This window comes from Microcaecilia unicolor, chromosome 7, assembly GCF_901765095.1.
Source record: "Microcaecilia unicolor chromosome 7, aMicUni1.1, whole genome shotgun sequence".
NCBI lineage: Eukaryota > Metazoa > Chordata > Amphibia > Gymnophiona > Siphonopidae > Microcaecilia > Microcaecilia unicolor.
This window is the reverse complement of record NC_044037.1, coordinates 134,253,498-134,272,629: the sequence shown is the minus strand read 5'-3', so window position 1 is coordinate 134,272,629 and position 19,132 is coordinate 134,253,498. Positions and strand designations below refer to the sequence as shown.

General features: G+C 48.1%; 1 protein-coding gene across 1 annotated transcript in view; it reads left to right on the top strand.

The window, feature by feature from the left end:
• MCM3AP (minichromosome maintenance complex component 3 associated protein) overlaps window positions 1-19,132 on the top strand; it is an 888,504-nt gene that overhangs the window by 79,405 nt on the left and 789,967 nt on the right. The window contains 1 exon segment of the mRNA XM_030208795.1: window positions 10,763-12,017. Coding sequence (XP_030064655.1) covers window positions 10,766-12,017 — 1,252 coding nt within the window. The 5' untranslated portion in view covers window positions 10,763-10,765.

Genomic DNA, 19,132 nt, shown 5'->3' with positions numbered 1-19,132 from the left:
CAGGCCGAGCCTTTTCGCCAGGTGGTCAGACAGCAGAAGGCGTGTCGTAAATTCCTGGCCAGGGGCGTTTACGATACTTTTGATGTGGCAGCCAGAATCGCTGCTCAGGTTATAGCGATGCGCAGACTCTCATGTCTCTGACGTGGATCATTCGGTCCAGCAGAGGAAGGCGGATGAACCTTGCTGGGGGGGATAATCTTTTCAGAGAGAAGGTGGAAGATCTGGTCGACCAGATCAAAAAGCACAATGATGCTATGGCTTCTCTCTCCCGCTGGGCGCCTTCTGCTACAGCCTCCTCAACCAGGAGGTCTATATGCGAATGCCAGGAGCCTAAGAAATAAGATGGGGGAGTTAGAATATATTGCACTAAATGAAAAATTAGATATAATAGGCATCTCTGAGACCTGGTGGAAGGAGGATAACCAGTGGGACACTGTCATACCGGGGTACAAATTATATCGTAGTGATAGGGTGAATCGGATTGGTGGAGGGGTAGCATTGTATATTAACGAGAGCCTTGAATCAAATAGATTGAAAATTCTGCAGGAAGCAAAACACTCCTTGGAATCACTGTGGATTGAAATTCCATGTGCAAAGGGGAAAAGGATAGTGATAGGAGTGTACTACCGTCCGCCTGGCCAGGACGAACAGACGGATGCGGAAATGTTAAAGGAAATCAGGGACGCAAACAAACTGGGCAACACAATAATAATGGGGGATTTCAATTACCCGCATATAGACTGGGGTAATGTAACATCTGTACACGCAAGGGACATAAGATTTCTTGATGAAATCAAGGACAGCTTCATGGAACAGCTAGTTCAGGAGCCGACAAGAGAAGGAAAAATACTAGACTTAGTCCTTAGTGGTGCTCATGATCTAGTGCAGGGGGTAACGATACGAGGGCCGCTTGATAACAGTGATCATAATATGATCGGTTTTGATATTGGCATTGAAGGAAGTGAAACTAGGAAATCAAGTACGCTAGCGTTTAACTATAGAAAAGGTGATTACGACAAAATGAGAAAAATGGTGAAAAAAAGACTGAAAGGAGCAGCTCGCAGAGTAAAAAACTTGCATCAGGCGTGGATGCTGTTTAAAAACGCCATCCTGGAGGTTCAGGACAAATATATTCCACGTATTAGAAAAAAGGGAAAAAAGACTAAACGTCAGCCGGCGTGGCTAAACAGTAAGATAAAGGAAATCATTAGAGCCAAAAAACAATCCTTCAGAAAGTGGAGAAGAGAACCAACTGAAAGTAACAGGATAGATCATAAGGAATGCCAAGCCAAATGCAAAGCGGAGATAAGGAGGGCAAAAAAGGACTTTGAGAAGAAATTAGCGTTGGAAGCAAAAATACATAGTAAAAACTTTTTAGATACATTAAAAGCAGGAAACCGGCCAAAGAGTCGGTTGGGCCGCTGGACGAAAATGGTGTTAAAGGGGCGATCAAGGAGGACAAAGCCGTAGCGGAGAAATTAAACGAATTCTTTGCTTCGGTCTTCACCGAGGAGGATTTGGGGGGGACACCGGTGCCGGAAAGAATATTTGAAGCGGGGGAATCGGAGAAACTAAACAAATTCTCTGTAACCTTGGAGGATGTAATGGGTCAGTTCAGCAAGCTGAAGAGTAGTAAATCACCGGGACCTGATGGTATTCATCCCAGAGTATTAATAGAACTAAAAAATGAACTTGCGGAGCTACTGTTAGAAATATGCAATCTGTCCCTAAAATCGAGTGTAATACCGGAAGACTGGAGGGTAGCCAATGTTACTCCGATTTTTAAGAAGGGTTCCAGAGGAGATCCGGGAAATTATAGACCGGTGAGTCTGACGTCGGTGCCGGGCAAGATGGTGGAGGCTATTATTAAGAATAAAATTGCAGAGCATATACAAAAACATGGACTGATGAGACAAAGTCAGCACGGATTTAGTGAAGGGAAGTCTTGCCTCACCAATCTAATGCATTTTTTTGAGGGGGTAAGCAAACATGTGGACAATGGGGAGCCGGTTGATATTGTATATCTGGATTTTCAGAAGGCGTTTGACAAAGTGCCGCACGAAAGACTCCTGAAGAAATTGCAGAGTCATGGAATCGGAGGTAGGGTATTATTATGGATTAAGAACTGGTTGAAAGATAGGAAGCAGAGAGTAGGATTGCGTGGCCAGTATTCTCAGTGGAGGAGGGTAGTTAGTGGGGTCCCGCAGGGGTCTGTGCTGGGTCCGTTGCTTTTTAATGTATTTATAAATGACCTAGAGATGGGAATAACTAGTGAGGTAATTAAATTCGCCGATGACACAAAATTATTCAGGGTCGTCAAGTCGCAGGAGGAATGTGAACGATTACAGGAGGACCTTGCGAGACTGGGAGAATGGGCGTGCAAGTGGCAGATGAAGTTCAATGTTGACAAGTGCAAAGTGATGCATGTGGGTAAGAGGAACCCGAATTATAGCTACGTCTTGCAAGGTTCCGCGTTAGGAGTTACGGATCAAGAAAGGGATCTGGGTGTCGTCGTCGTCGATGATACGCTGAAACCTTCTGCTCAGTGTGCTGCTGCGGCTAGGAAAGCGAATAGAATGTTGGGTGTTATTAAGAAGGGTATGGAGTCCAGGTGTGCGGATGTTATAATGCCGTTGTATCGCTCCATGGTGCGACCGCACCTGGAGTATTGTGTTCAGTACTGGTCTCCGTATCTCAAAAAAGATATAGTAGAATTGGAAAGGTACAGCGAAGGGCGACGAAAATGATAGTGGGGATGGGACGACTTTCCTATGAAGAGAGGCTGAGAAGGCTAGGGCTTTTCAGCTTGGAGAAGAGACGGCTGAGGGGAGATATGAGTGGAATGGATCGGGTGGATGTGAAGCGACTGTTCACGCTATCCAAAAAATACTAGGACTAGAGGGCATGAGTTGAAGCTACAGTGTGGTAAATTTAAAACGAATCGGAGAAAATTTTTCTTCACCCAACGTGTAATTAGACTCTGGAATTCATTGCCGGAGAACGTGGTACGGGCGGTTAGCTTGACGGAGTTTAAAAAGGGGTTAGATAGATTCCTAAAGGACAAGTCCATAGACCGCTATTAAATGGACTGGAAAAATTCCTCATTTTTAGGTACAACTTGTCTGGAATGTTTTTACGTTTGGGGAGCGTGCCAGGTGCCCTTGACCTGGATTGGCCACTGTCGGTGACAGGATGCTGGGCTAGATGGACCTTTGGTCTTTCCCAGTATGGCACTACTTATGTACTTATGTACTTATGTACAGGAGGTTTGTTGTGGGGGGGTGGGGGGCGCAGAGTGCTCCCTATTCCTATGCTAGGCTTAGGTACACTCCAGCGTCCCGACAGCCTATTGAGGCACAGCCCCAGCGCGCTCATTCTTGTCAACAGCATGCGCCTAAGGCCCCTACTGCTCCCCAGCAAAAGCAAGGGACGGGCTTTTGACTGTATCCATCGAAGCATAGCCACAGAAAAAGTGTCTGTACGGGACGACTTGCCGGTTGGAGGGAGGTTGTTTTTTCACCAAAGGTGGCCTCTCGTAACCTCCGACCGGTGGGTTCTTCAAATAGTCCGGTTAGGGATACACACAATCTGGAATCCAAACCTCCAAATTGCCCACTGAGAGCTCATTCATAAAGCTCCCAGCACAGGCAGGTACTTGCAGAGGAGCTCTCCACCCTTCTAAAGGCCCATGCCCTACCTCCGGAGCAGGCTGAGCCTTTTCGCCAGGTGGTCAGACAGCAGAAGGCGTGTCGTAAATTCCTGGCCAGGGGCGTTTACGATACTTTTGATGTGGCAGCCAGAAATCGATGCTCAGGTTATAGCGATGCGCAGACTCTCATGTCTCTGACGTGGATCATTTGGTCCAGCAGAGGAAGGCGGATGTACCTTGCTGGGGGGGGGGGGGGATAATCTTTTCAGAGAGGTGGAAGATCTGGTCGACCAGATCAAAAAGCACAATGATGCTATGGCTTCTCTCTCCCGCCAGGCGCCTTCTGCTACAGCCTCCTCAACCAGGAGGTTTGTTTTGGTGGGGGAGGGGGGGGTGCAGAGTGCTCCCTCTTCCTATGCTAGGTGTAGGTACACTCCAGCGTCCCGACAGCCTATTGAGGCACAGCCCCAACGTGTTCATTCTTGTCAACAGCATGCGCCTAAGGCCCCTACTGCTCCCCAGCAAAAGCATGGGACGGGCTTTTGACTGTATCCATCGAAGCATAGCCACAGAAAAAGTGTCTGTACGGGACGACTTGCCGGTTGGAGGGAGGTTAATGTTTTTTCACCAAAGGTGGCCTCTCGTAACCTCCAACTGGTGGGTTCTTCAAATAGACCGGTTAGGATACACACAATCTGGAATCCAAACCTCCAAATTGCCCACTGAGAGCTCATTCATACAGCTCCCAGCACAGGCAGGTACTTGCAGAGGAACTCTCCACCCTTCCATGCAGTCAAACCCGTCCCACCGGGGGAAGAAGGGCTAGGATTCTATTCCAGGTACTTCCTTGTGCAAAAGAAAACAGGGGGGATTTATTTTATTTTATTTATTTGTTACATTTGTATCCCACATTTTTCCACCTATTTGCAGGTTCAATGTGGCTCACATAGTACCTTAAAGTCGTTTGCCAATTCCGGTATGAACAAATACAGTAATGTTGTGGTAGAATAAGGTTCATACGTACAGACACATTAGGGAATCATAGAGAGGAAGAGAATCGTAGGGAGGAAAAGTTATTATATGTCCTTTAGAAGCTTTGGTTTTGTTGTGTTGCAGGGTACAGGCATTTAAGTTGGGTCAGTAGGGTATGCTTTTTTGAACAGGTTAGATTTTAATGATTTCTGGAAGTTTAGGTGATCATAAGTTGTTTTCACGGCTTTTGGTAATGCGTTCCATAGTTGTGTGTTTATGTAGGAAAAGCTGGATGCATAGGTTGATTTGTATTTGAGTCCTTTGCAGCTTGGGTAGTGGAGATTTAGGTATGTTCTTGTTGATCCTGTTGTGTTTCTGGTTGGTAGGTCTATGAGGTCTGTCATATATCCCGGGGCTTCACTGTGGATAATTTTATGAACCAGGGTGCAGATTTTGAAAGCAATACGTTCTTTGATTGGGAGCCAGTGCAGTTTTTCTCGGAGGGGTTTGGCACTTTCGAATCTCGTTTTTCCAGATATAAGCCTGGCTGCCGTGTTTTGAGCAATCTGAAGTTTCTTTATAATTTGTTCTTCGCATCCCGCATAAATTCTGTTGCAGTAGTCTACATGGCTTAGTACCATTGATTGTATCAAGTTGCGAAATGTTTCCCTCGGGAAGAATGGTTTCACGCATTTGAGTTTCCACATTGAGTGGAACATTTTCTTTGTTGTAAATTTCACTTGGTTGTCTAGTGTGAGGTTACGGTCGATTGTAACACCGAAAATTTCTAGGCTATCTGAGATAGGGAGGGTATAATCTTGGGTGTTTATGTTTGTGGGTTTGTTCATATTGTATTGGGATGAGAGGATGAGACAGTGTGTTTTTTCTGTGTTGAAATGCGTTTGCCCATGAGTCAATGCTATTCAAGCTGAGCTTGATTTCTTTGGTGATTTCTGTCAGATCACGTTTGTAAGGACTGTATATTGTGACATCGTCTGCATAGATGAAAGGGTTAAGGCCTTGGTTGTATAAGGATTTGGCTAGTGGGGTCATCATTAGGTTGAAAAGGATCGGTGATAGTGGTGATCCTTGAGGTACTCCGCATTCTGCTTTCCACGGTGGTGATATGTTTGAGCTTGATTTCACTGGCCTAAGAGCATAACACTTCATGCAAAGGCACTGACTGCAAGCCCAGCACTCCCTTATGAAGGCTCTCACTGATGAGTCACTATCAGCAGGACAGAAGCAGGAAGTTCCTTGCCTCCAAAGAGAGGCTTGACACACAGAGAAAGAGAGCCCACAGGAAGGACAAGCAGGAGCCATCTTGGATACTGGCATAGAGGAGGCGGCAGCCATCTTGGAAGAGGCATAGCCCACACAGGTGAGGTCCAGTAAGGCAATCAGCACACAGAGCCAGAGAGAAACTAAGACAGAGACAGACACAGAGACAAGCAGAAGCCAGCACAACCACTGACTCCCAGAAACAGGGTAAGTATGAGGGTGGTCACGGTCACAGACGTGACACTAAGGAATCGTCCACAGTACCCATGCATCATGTCTTCAAGAAGACACTGCTGGAGAACTGGGCGAAGCCGCTAACTAATCCCCACATTCCCAAGAAGATCGAGTCCCAGTATCGGATCCATGGGGAACCAGAGTTGATGCGGACTCAGTTGTCTCACGACTCTGGGGTTGTGGATCTGACCATTAAGAAGGTCAAGAGTTCTAGGGAGTATGCTTCGGTGCCCCCGGGCAGAGACTCTAAAACCTTGGATTCTTTTGGGAGGAAGGCCTACCATTCCTCAATGCTCATCGCCAAAATCCAATCTTACCAGCTCTACATGAGCATTCATATGCGGAACAATGTGCGGCAGTTGGCGGACTTGGTGGATAAGCTCTCTTCTGAGCAAGCCAAGCCTTTTCAGGAGGTGGTCAGGCAGCTGAAGGGGTGTCGTAAATTCCTGGCCAGAGGTGTTTATGATACTTTTGATGTCGCGTCCAGGGCCGCTGCTCAAGGTGTGGTGATGCGCAGACTCTCATGGCTGCGTGCCTCCGACCTGGAGAATAGGATTCAGCAGTGGATTGCGAATTCTCCTTGCCGGGGGGATAATATATTTGGAGAAAAGGTCGAGCAGGTGGTAGAGCAGCTCCACCAGTGGGACACCGCTTTCGACAAATTCTCCCACCGGGCGCCTTCAGCATCTACCTCAACTGGTAGACGTTTTTATGGGGGAAGGAGGACTGTTCCCTATTCGAGTAAGCATAGGTAAAATCCTACCTCTCGCCAGCCTGTTGCCCAGGCAAAACCCCACCGCGCTCGTTCTCGTCAACAGTGTGCGACTCAGCAGGCCCCTGCAGCTCCCCAGCAAAAGCAAGGGACAGGCTTTTGACTAGCTCCAGCAGAGCATAGCCGAAATCAAAGTGTCCGTGCCAGACGATCTACCGGTCGGGGGGAGGTTAAGATTTTTTCACCAAAGGTGGCCTCTCATAACCTCCGACCAGTGGGTTCTTCAAATAGTCCGGCTAGTAGGATACTCCCTCAGTTTGGTTTCAAAGCCTCCAAATTGCCCACCGGGAGCTCAATCCTTCAGCTTCCAGCACAAGTAGGTACTTGCAGAGGAACTCTCCGCCCTTCTCAGCACCAATATGGTCGAGCCCATGCCACCGGGGCAAGAAGGGCTGGGATTCTATTCCAGGTACTTCCTTGTGGAAAAGAAAACGGGGGATGTGTCCCATCCTAGACCTAAGGGCCCTGAACAAATATCTGGTCCGAGAAAAGTTCAGGATGCTTTCCTTGGGCACCCTTCTTCCCATGATTCAGGCAAACGATTGGCTATGCTCACTGGACTTGAAGGATGCTTACACTCACATCCCTATACTGCCAATTCACAGACAGTATCTTCGATTCTGTCTGGGAACACGGCATTTTCAGTACTGTGTGCTACCCTTTGGTCTCGCCTCAGCGCCCAGGGTATTCACCAAGTGCCTGGCTGTCGTAGCGGCATCTCTACGCAGACTGGGAGTGCATGTGTTCCCTTATCTCGACAATTGGCTGGTGAAGAACACCTCAGAGGCAGGAGCCCTGCAGTCCATGCAGATGACTATTCGACTTCTGGAGCTGCTAGGGTTTGTGATAAATTATCCAAAGTCCCACCTTTTTCCAGTTCAGAAACTCGAATTCATAGGGGCTACCTCCCGGAAGCGAGGGCCGACAATCTTCTGTCCCTCATTTCCTGGGTACGAGCGTCTCAGCAGATCAGAGCTCGGCAGATGTTGAGATTGCTCGGCCACATGGCCTCAACAGTCCATGCGACTCCCATGACCCGTCTCCACATGAGATAAGCTCAATGGATCCTAGCTTCCCAGTGGTACCAAGCTGCGGGGGATCTAGAAGACGCAATCCGACTGTCCATGAGTTTTCTCAAATCCCTGCATTGGTGGACAATTCGATCCAATTTGACCCTGGGACGTCCCTTCCAAATTCCTGAGCCACAAAAAGTGCTGACCACGGATGCATCTCTCCTAGGGTGGGGAACTCATGTCAATGGGCTTCACACCTAAGGGAATTAGTCCCTCCAGGAACAAGGGCTACAGATCAATCTCCTGGAGTTAAGAGCTGTCTGGAACGCTCTAAGGGCTTTCAGGGATCGGCTGTCCCAACAAATTCTTCAAATTCAGACAATCAGGTTGCCATCAACAAGCAGGGGGGCACCGGATCTCGCCCCCTGTGTCAGGAGGCCGTCAGAATATGGCTTTGGTCTCGCCGGAACGGCATGTTTCTTCATGCCACGTATCTGGCAGGTGTAAACAGCAGTCTGGCCGACAGATTGAGCAGGATAATGCAACCTCACGAGTGGTCGCTCAATTCCAGAGTGGTACGTGGGATCTTCCAAGTGTGGGGCACCCCCTTGGTGGATCTCTTTGCCACTCAAGTCAATCACAAGATCCCTCAGTTCTGTTCCAGACTTCAGGCCCACGGCAGGCTAGCGTCGGATGCCTTTCTCCTGGATTGGGGGGGAAGGCCTCCTGTATGCTTACCCTGCCATAACTTTGGTGGGGAAGACTTTGCTGAAACTCAAGCATGATCGAGGCACCATGATCCTGATCGCTCCCTTTTGCCCGCTTCAGATATGGTTCCCTCTTCTTCTGGAATTGTCCTCCGAAGAACCGTGGAGATTGGAGTGTTTTCCGACCCTCATTACTCAGAACTAGGGGGCGCTTCTGCATCCCAACCTCCGGTCCCTGGCTCTCACGGCCTGGATGTTGAGAGCATAGATTTTGCCTCCTTGGGTCTCTCCGAGGGTGTCTCCCAAGTCTTGCTTGCTTCCAGGAAAGATTCCACTAAAAAGAGTTACTTCTTTCTATGGAGGAGGTTTGCCGTCTGGTGTGACAGCAAGGCCTTAGATCCTTGCTCATGTCCTACACAGACCCTGCTTGAATACCTTCTGCACTTGTCGGAGTCTGGTCTTAAAACCAACTCTGTAAGGGTTCATCTTAGTGCATACCATTACCGTGTGGAAGGTAAGCCGATTTCTGGACAGCCTTTAGTGGTTCGCTTCATGAGAGGTTTGCTTTTGTCAAAGCCCCCCATCAAACCTCCTACAGTGTCATGGGATCTCAATGTCGTTCTCACCCAGCTGATGAAAGCTCCTTTTGAGCCACTGGATTCCTGCCATCTGAAGTACTTGACCTGGAAGGTCATTTTTTTGGTGGCAGTCACTTCAGCTCGTAGAGTCAGTGAGCTTCAAGCCCTGGTAGCTCATGCTCCTTATACCAAATTTCATCATAATAGAGTAGTCCTCCACACTCACCCTAAGTTCTTGCCAAAGGTGGTGTTGGAGTTCCATCTGAACCAGTCAATTGTCTTGCCAACATTCTTCCCCCATCCGCATACCCGCCCTGCTGAACATCACCTGCACACATTGGACTGCAAGAGAGCATTGGCCTTCTATCTGGAGCGGACACAGCCCCACAGACAGACCGCCCAAATGTTTTGTTTCTTTTGATCCCAACAGAAGGGGTGTGGCTGTCGGGAAACGCACTATCTCAAATTGGCTAGCAGATTGCATCTCCTTCACTTATGCCCAAGCTGGGCTGACTCTTGAGGGTCATGTCATGGCTCATAGTGTTAGAGCCATGGCAGCGTCAGTGGCCCACTTGGTCAGCCACTATCGAAGGGATTTGCAAGGCTGGACATGGTCATTTGTCCACACATTCACATTGCATTACTGCCTACAGCAGGATACCCGACGCGACAGTCGGTTCGGGCAGTCGGTACTGCAGAATCTGTTTGGGGTTTAGAATCCAATTCCACTCCCCTAGGCCCATTTTTATTCTGTTCCAGGCTGCACTCTGTTAGTTGGTTAAGTTAGGTCAATCTCAGTTATGTCCTCGCCATTGCGAGGCCCAATTGACCATGTTTATTGTTTTGTGTTAGCCTGGGGGCAAGGGATACCCCAGTAGGGAGAACAAGCAGCCTGCTTGTCCTTGGAGAAAGCGAAAGCTGCATACCTGTAGAAGGTATTCTCCGAGGACAGCAGGCTGATTGTTCTCACAAACCCGCCCGCCTCCCCTTTGGAGTTGTCTTCCCTTGTCTTTGTCTTTGCTATATACTGGACTGACGAACACGAGCGCGTTCGGGCAGGAAGACGGTCACACATGCGCGATGTGCGTGCGCACGCGAGGGCTAGCAAACGTCTTTGCTAGTGAAGATCTCCGATTGAAGGGGCTGCCGTGGACGTCACCCAGTAGTGAGAACAATCAGCCTGCTGTCCTCGGAGAATACCTTCTACAGGTATGTAGCTTTCGCTTTACAGTATAGTAGCAGTTCCTTCCTAGATGGACTAATGTTACATTAAATGGAACTTTAAAAATAAATATTGACTTCAATAAAAGAATAAACAAAATATGTTTTCGGGGTCTCTCTAAGATTGAAACAGGAAAATTGGATGTTATTACAGCTGAGCTAGCATACAGAAATTTCATAAGTTAATGTTGACATGAGGAGGGGGTTATATGTACAAATGGATTTTCCTTAAATATATTTTATTTTTCAGATTATAAAAATGATTGCAGAAGTTAAAATACTAACATAGGTCATCCATTAATGCCCTAAAATTTTCTTTTTCATGATTCTTTCAGAAAATGGATGCAAGCAATCCTTTCAGTGGACAACAGTCGGAATATTTTCTGGCACCTTCTGGTAGCAATTCAGCTCAGTCCTCTCTTATGAGACAGAGCAGCAGAGGAAATGGTCAGCCCCTTCCGTTTGGACAGAGCAGCAGAGGAACTGGGCTGCCCCCTCTTTTTGGACATAGCAGTGGAGGAACTGAGCAGTTCCCTGGCTTAGTTCAGCATTCACGTTTCAGTCAAGTACTATCAGGGCAAACACTTGATTTTGAATTCACTAATTCTGGGCAGTCTTCAGGGTTCACGCAGCACTCTGAACTGGGGCATGCTACCCTCTTTGTTGACAATTCTGTACCTGTTGATTCTTTCAGTACTGGAAATCAAGCTTACAGCTTTAAAACGTCTACTCTTGAAAGTGTCCCTGTTGCTTCCAGCATGGAAGTGAGATCTGGAGAAAGTCAAGGGGGGCCTAAAGTCAACTTTGAACCTCTTAAAAGCACAGCGTTCAAGCCAATCTTTGTTTCTAGTTCAGAAGCAGAGAATTCTCTCAACCATACAAACCAAGTCTTTTTCAATTTTTCCCAACCTGTTAGCAGTGGATCTGGAGGACTGGTGCCAGTGGATTTTTCCCATTTTACAAATAATGCAAACCTAAGTACAAGTTTCAGTTTTTCAAAGCCAGCACCTTGTGGCAGTCAGTCAGGTGCCTTCGCCTTTACTTTACCAAATAAAAAAAGTGAAGGGGACATGCAAGATTCCAAGCCATTCCCTAGTACCAGTAGTAGTTTCACTAAGTTTTCCTTTACTGGGCCATTGTCTTTGAAAGAGAGCCTTCAGGCCAGCAAGATATGCAAATGGGGGAAAGAAGAAGCAGCATTAGCAGGAGCAACGTTTTCCCATGAGCCAATACAAAAACTTGCTAAAGGAACAAAGAGGAAAGAGGAAATAACTCATGCCACCAGCAGACCAGAGCGCTGTATTGTGGAATCTGAGGGAGCACCTAGAAGTAACCACTCCCCTGTGAAGCATTCTGTCCGACTAAGCAGACCCATTAGAGGAGGAGGTCTGTTTGGCCGAACACTGAAAGATGTGTTGAAGAGCAATACAGAAGCAGGGCGCTTTGAGAGCAGAGACAGATGGAAGGAAGATGTCTCCTGTGAGTCTAGGGAATCAGAAACTGTAATGCTAGGCCCAAGTCAGTTCGCTGTCCCTACACAACGAGCTGTAGTAGTGAGAAAGGAAGAGGCTGAAGACAAACCAAAGACAGGTAAGGCTTGGGGTTAGAGCTTCCTGTAGGGAAATTATGGGTCTGTTAATAACATCCTTCTGTCTTTTGGTTCTGGATTTTACAGTGGTTAGATATTGAATCCTCTGAGTATTGCTAAATGTATGTCTATCCATCTGTCCAGGGGCAAAATAGCTCTGGGGAAAAGATAAATTGAGTTTAAAAAAATGGACAGTCACTCCTAAAAAAGGTCCCAGCGCATATCTGTGGGAGAGGAGTTTTCAGCTTCTGTAGCACAGAAATTTGAAAGCAGTGAAACACAGCAGTTAAGGAATGACTCCTTTCAAACTGCCTCACCCCCTGTTCTCTACTCTCCCAGACCCCCAAACTGTTCCACCCTCAAAATCTATACTCCTACAACGGCAGCACCACCACCTTAAAAACAGCTGCCACTTCAAAAATATACTCCACACAATTACCCTACCACCCTGCAAACTTCCTGCACCCCCATAAACTACCCCCTGCAACTGTCCAACCACATTCAAACTGCCCACACTCCTAAAACTTACCATCCTGTAACTGCCTTGCCTCCCAAAAATCATCTGTAACTGGACCTGTACCCCGCACCCCCTGCAACTTCTCTACCACCTGCCCTGAATCTACCACCTGCAAATTCAATATGCTGCAAACTGCCCCACCCCTAAACATTATGCCCCTGCAACTGCCCTACTGTACTATCACCCTGCAAACTGCTCCCCCAAGAAATCTCTGTAATTGTCCCCACCTTTGCAACTTCCCCACCACCTTGCAAACTGGTCCTATTCCCAAAAACAATCCCCCTGCAACTGCACCACCATACAGCAGATGACTCCCTCCTCCCCACAAACTTCCCCCCTGTTCCCAACTACCTCTCACAGATGCAACATATGCAGAGCATACACAAATTGCACAACAGAGATATACACATGTTCTGAGTGAATTGCTTCTTGTTGCCTGCCAGCAACCTTTTAGAAATAAAGGGACCGGAGGGGGGGGGGGGGGGTGGAACAAGGAAGAGAGGGAGAGTTGCTAGACATGGAGGATAGAGGCAGATAGGGGGGATTCTGGACATCTTTTGTATATTTTCTCTACATTTCTTTGTTTTTTGTTTTATTTTTTAATTTATTTATTTATTCATATTATTAAATTTATTACAAGCAAAAATCTTGTGTAGGAAAGTATCCGTTTATCAATAACATATTCAAACCTAATATCAAGAAAAAAAAGAAAAAGAAAAGGTGAAAGAATTCCTCACATTTTCAAAAGAAAACAATACTCAAGTCCATAAATTCGGATCCAAGATTTCGGAAATCTATGGGAGAAAAACATTACAAAGGAAAAAAAAAAAATCGCAAGATATGCTAATTCTACTAAGCAGAGTTAATTCTTATAATTAGCGCTTTTCCACTTTCACTGAGGCTGTAAGCGCCGACACATGGGCAGGTTCTGTAAATACATATTTTTTATCCCTAAACTTTATTATGCACTTGCAGGGGTATCTTAAAAAAAAAGGTGCCCCCCAAGTGCAGAATTTCAGGTTTAAGGAGCAGAAATTGTTTCCTCCGTCGTCTTGTCTCCTTAGAGACATCCGGAAATAATAATACTTTAAAACCTAAAAAAGGTTTATCCTTGTTACGAAAAAACAGACGAAAAATCCAACTCTTATCTGGTAATAGTGTGACTGTCGCCACTAATGTGGCTGCAGTCGCTAGGTCAATGTCCGAGGTCTCCAACAAAAGAGAAACATCTATCGGAGCTTCAGGTTGATTCAGGTCTTTCCCAGGGATATAATAAGCCATAGTCATTGGTGGTATATTTTGTTCGGGAATTAATAATATTTCGCGCATATAGCGCTTCAACATTTCCAAGGGAGCAACATTTTGAAGTTTAGGAAAATTGACAAATCTAAGGTTACAATTTTTAGTGTAATTATCAAAAATTTCCATTTTAACCCTTAGGTTCGTCAAATCTTTAGTCATAGTGGGTTGTACTGTTTCAAATTTCATAATTCTTTGGTCCATTTTAACAACTTTATCATTCAAGTCCTTAATCTGCTCTTCTTTCTTTTGTAAGTCTTTTTCCAAGGTTTTTAATTTAGGCAATACCTCATTAGTTTGTTTTAAGAATATCTGTCCAAGGTTAGAGACTAAATCCCACAAAGCTTCTAATGTAACCTCCTTTGGTTTGACCAGGAATTCTATGGGAATTTCAAACCTTAGTCTGCTCAGGTGTCGCACTCTGTTCCTCAGGTCTCTCCTCAATCCGCGGCGTTTCCATGGGCAAACTGCCCTCCAGTCCGGCCCCAGATGTAATAGCAGCTTCCATTCGATGATCTTCTGGGCCCCTACCCTCTTCCGGGGTGGACCCTGTCGATTCGTCGAGGTACGAACTGGCGCCAAGCGGTTGGGGAGGAGGGGTGCGCTCGGCGGGGCTCAAGGTAACATCGAGCCCAGGGAACGCCGAAATCTCCAGTTCGCCGGCGTCTCCCACTGGCAGCATTCCGCCTTCATGAATAACTCCCTGCGGTCTCAGATAGTGATCTAAAGGACCAGGTAAGGAGGGAGTTAGCGGGGAAGCTCTGACTGCTAATCTCCCTCTCCGTTTAGGCATTTTTTTTTTTAGTAAGGAAATCGAGACTCGCAGCTACTTAGCAAGTAGCGGCCATCTTGGATCACATTTCTTTGTTAAGACTATTTCTGAGCATCTGTAGATGAACAGCTGCACCTCATTAAGAAGTCAGCAGAAGAGTGAGTCAGCCTCTTTCTCCTTAAAGTGATGAAGGGGCAGGGCCACTGATGGGTTTCAGTTGAGCACACTGATTCAATCTACAGCCGGCTCTCACAGATCATAGAATCAGGGGAACAGTCTTTGTATTGGGGGGGGGGGGGGGGGGGGGGGGTGGATATAGAGCCCATGTGGGCACGGCCTGTCCCTGACTTTGCCTCAGTTCTTCCTGCCTTTTGAATTTGGGACTTGTGGCTAGATGTGAAGGCTGCTGCTGCTGCTTTCTTGTGGCTGTGCAATAATATTGTTACTTTTTTGTGCCAAAGTTTTAAGCCACTGCACAGAATTACCCTAGGAGTAAGGACAGAATGGAAAAGGAGTGCGTACACACACACACACGCTCACTCAACACTCAAACACTCTTTACTGCCCTAACGGACATACCTGAACCCTCCCTATCTACCATACACACACATTCCCGCTCCCAACAGACATACTCTTCTTCTCATGTGCAGACATAAATACACACATAAGCCCTTAGTCCCCGTCCACATGAACCTTCATCTTCCACACACGCAAAACACATGCATATCTATCCCTCAAAGGTAGAGCTAAATTCTTCCCTAGAGAAAAATATGCAAAATCATGCCAGTGATATAAATATATACCTCGCATACACATTGAATGACTACTTACACCCCATATTCCTTCCCTCCACCCATGTATCCACACATCTGCTATGTTACTGAGATGCACCTGGCATGATTGTTACTAATGAGGCCCCCCACACAGGTATGCCAGTGGGGGAAGGAGAAACATGTCACTGTGTGTGCATTTTTCACAGCTTTGATGGCTATTTAAAATGGTGGTATAGCAAGTTTGTACAGCATTCTTATAAGCACATCCTGCTGATAGGAATATTATAATTCCTTGTCATCAAGCAGATGCAGCCATTACAGATGGGTTGTGTCCATCAACCAGCAGAGGGAGATAGAGAGCACACTTTTTTTCAGTGCCTCATACCAGCTTGCTCCACTACCTCTCTCTAGTATTCTCTATCTCCTCTAGCAGAGTGGCTGCAGCTTCTTCGAGCTCCATCTAAAATCTGCCTGGAGGTTGCTCCTGTGCTTTTTGCCAGTTGTTAGCAGGGGTGTTGGAGGCTATAGCAGCTTCACTTTAAAGGCACATAGGTTGGCCCTTTCCCTGCCTTACCCATACCTCCGTGGATGTGGACACATTGCTTAGCTTTCCCTGTCCTTCCCCACCAACAGTGGATGCAGGCACTTAGGTTCGCCCTTTCCCTGCCTTTCCCACTCACCTGAGCCTCCGGAGTTCTATTTACCTCTGCTTTCCTCACAGCGTTAAAAAAAAACAAAGTTGCATCGCGCTTTGGCGCTTAGACGCTGGAACAGAGGTTTTTCCTTGCCTTTTTCTGTGGGACCGGAGCTGTGATACTCGGTCCAGCGAGGTAAGAGTGTTTTTTCTGACTTCTCCGGGGTGGGCCCGCGATTGGGGCGATTTTGGTGCGAACCGCCATTTTGAATTTTACCGCCGTTTTTGGCGATGGCTGCGGAGACAGTAAAGCGCTGTTCCAAGTGTGGCAAGCGCAGATCAGCAGCGGGGCTCTGTAAATCGTGCTGTACAGACGTTAGAGCCGGCCCGAGCATGGCGAGCGATGATTATTCGCGCTCTGAGCTGGCAGCGGGCGCCATTTTGAATTTACCACATGGCGCGACCTCCACTGAGACGGAGAGTCCTGAGCCCGGAGGGAGGCCTCGGAGTGAGGCTGATATGGGAGCTACTAGCCCCGGCAGAGATCTGGGTGCCCAGGGTGAGTTTTTCTCCTCTGATTTTGTCTTATTAATGCATAAAGCATACATGCTTAAAAGAGCTCTCCCACAAAGCCCGGCATGGGCCTCTTCTAATGCCCCCCTCCCCCCCCCCGTTGGATTCTAGCCTGGGTATGCCCTCTGAGGCGTTATTCCCTGATAATTGGCAGAATATGAAGCGCAGAAGGGCTCATTCCCCTTCAGAGAGTGCTACACCTCCATTTCCCCCCCCCCCCCCCCCCCCCCCCCCCCGTGGTCGGGCTGTGAGGATTCGGAGGACTCTGGCAGGCCTTCATGGTCTGAGGAGCCAGAGTCTGGTGCAGAAGTGACTCAGGATCTGGACGATCCCTCCGCGGTGAGGATTTTCCACCGTGATGAGCTGCCAGCGCTTATTTCTGATGCCCTGCAGGCTCTCTCTATTGAGGACCCTGCCAGTGGCACAGCCTCCTCTGTGAATCCTAGGATGGCTAGTACCAAAAAGCCTGCTCGAGCCTTTCCTTTGCATGACTCATTCCAAGAGTTTATTTCGGCTCAATGGGCTGACCCCAAGGGACCTTTGAAAGTTTCCAGGGCTATGGGGCAATTATACCCTCTGAGTGAGGAGCATATGGCTCGCTTTGCTATGCCTAAAGTGGATGCCCTAGTCACAGCTGTGACAAAGAGAACTACCCTCCCTGTTGAAGGAGGTGTTGCCCTGAAGGATATTCAAGACCGTAGACTGGAATCAGCACTTAAACGGTCATTTGAAATTGCAGGTCTTACTATTCGGGCGTCTGCATGCAGTTGTTATGCTGCTAGAGCCTGCCTGGCTTGGTTGCAACAGGTAGTGGAACAGCCCAGTGATGGAGCGGAACCCTTTTCAGATGTGACTCCGCGGATGGAGTCGGCCTTGTCCTTTCTTGCTGACGCCATTTATGATATTGTCAGAGCTTCGGCTAAACACATGGCAGTAGCAGTGGCGGCTTGCCGTCTTCTTTGGCTACGGCATTGGGCGGCGGACATGGCCTCTAAGCAAAGGTTGGTGAAGTTGCCCTTTCAAGGCCTTCTCCTGTTTGGTGAGGAGTTGGAGGAAATTGTGAAGGGCCTGGGTGAGGCTAAACCCCAGCGCTTGCCCGAAGACAGGCCTCGGCCTAAGGGTGCGGCGGTCCACTCCTCTTACAGACCTCGCTTCCATGAAGCTCGAAGGTACCGCCGGGGCGTTCTGCTGGGTTTACTTCTTGTGCCCGTTTTCAGCAGAGGAACTCCTTTCGCTCGGACAAACGTTCCACAGCCACTGGCTCAAGGCCTGAAGTTCAGGGGCGACCCTCTCAATGATGGTGCGTCGGCCCTCTCCTCGAGTCCTGTCATCAGAGGACGTCTTTCCCTCTTTGCCGAGGAGTGGGCCAACGTTTCCTCAGATCAATGGGTCTTGGACCTGATCAGAGACGGTTACAGAATAGAATTCGACGCCCCTGTAAGAGACGTGTTTGTGGAGTCCCGATGCGGTTCTGCCGCCAAACGGGCGGCGGTAGAGGAGACTTTACAAGGTCTGATTCAGATAGGGGCCGTGTCCCCGGTACCTCCCGCCGAACACGGCTGCGGCCGCTACTCCATCTACTTTGTGGTGCCGCGAAAAGGAGGGTCTTTTCGCCCTATTCTGGACTTAAAAGAATTAAAAAAGTCCCTGAGAGTGCGGCATTTTCACATGGAAACCCTGCGCTCTGTCATTGCCGCCGTACAGCCAGGAGAGTTTCTCACGTCTCTGGACCTGAAAGAAGCTTACTTGCACATTCCAATTTGGCCCCTGCACCAGAAGTTTCTGAGGTTTGTGGTGATGGGAAAGCATTTCAAGTTCCAGGCCTTGCCTTTTGGCCTCGCCATAGCTCCCCGCACCTTTTCGAAGGTTATGGTGGTAGTAGCTGCCTTTCTAAGGCGAGAGGGTATTCGGGTTCACCCGTACCTTGACGACTGGCTGATTCGAGCAAACTCTGCTGCAGAGAGTCAGCATTTAACAGCCAGAGTGGTCTCAGTACTTCAATCTCTGGGCTGGGTCGTCAATTTGGCCAAAAGTCACCTGACCCCCTCGCAGTCTGTAGAATATTTGGGGGCCAGGTTCGACACAGCCTCGGGGTATGTGTACCTACCCGAGCAAAGGCGGTGCAAGCTTCAGAATCGGGTCCGTCCGCTCCTGAGGATGCCCCGCCCGCGAGCTTGGGACATTGTCCAGCTGCTTGGATCGATGACGGCCACCATGGAACTGGTGCCCTGGGCAAGAGCGCACCTGAGACCTCTACAGTATGCTCTACTCCAAAGATGGTCTCCAGTATCTCAGGATTACCAATGCAGACTTTCTTGGCTCCCTGCGGCCCGACTCAGCATGGAGTGGTGGCTCTCAGACAGCATGTTGCGGCGAGGAATGCCGCTGGCGCTCCCCGATTGGTGCCTAGTGGTGACAGATGCCAGTCTGAAAGGCTGGGGCGCACATTGAAAGGGGAAGCATGCCCAGGGTCTATGGACACCCGAGGAGTCGGAGTGGTCCATCAACCGCCTAGAGTTGAAAGCGGTGTTTCAGGCGCTTTTGGCCTT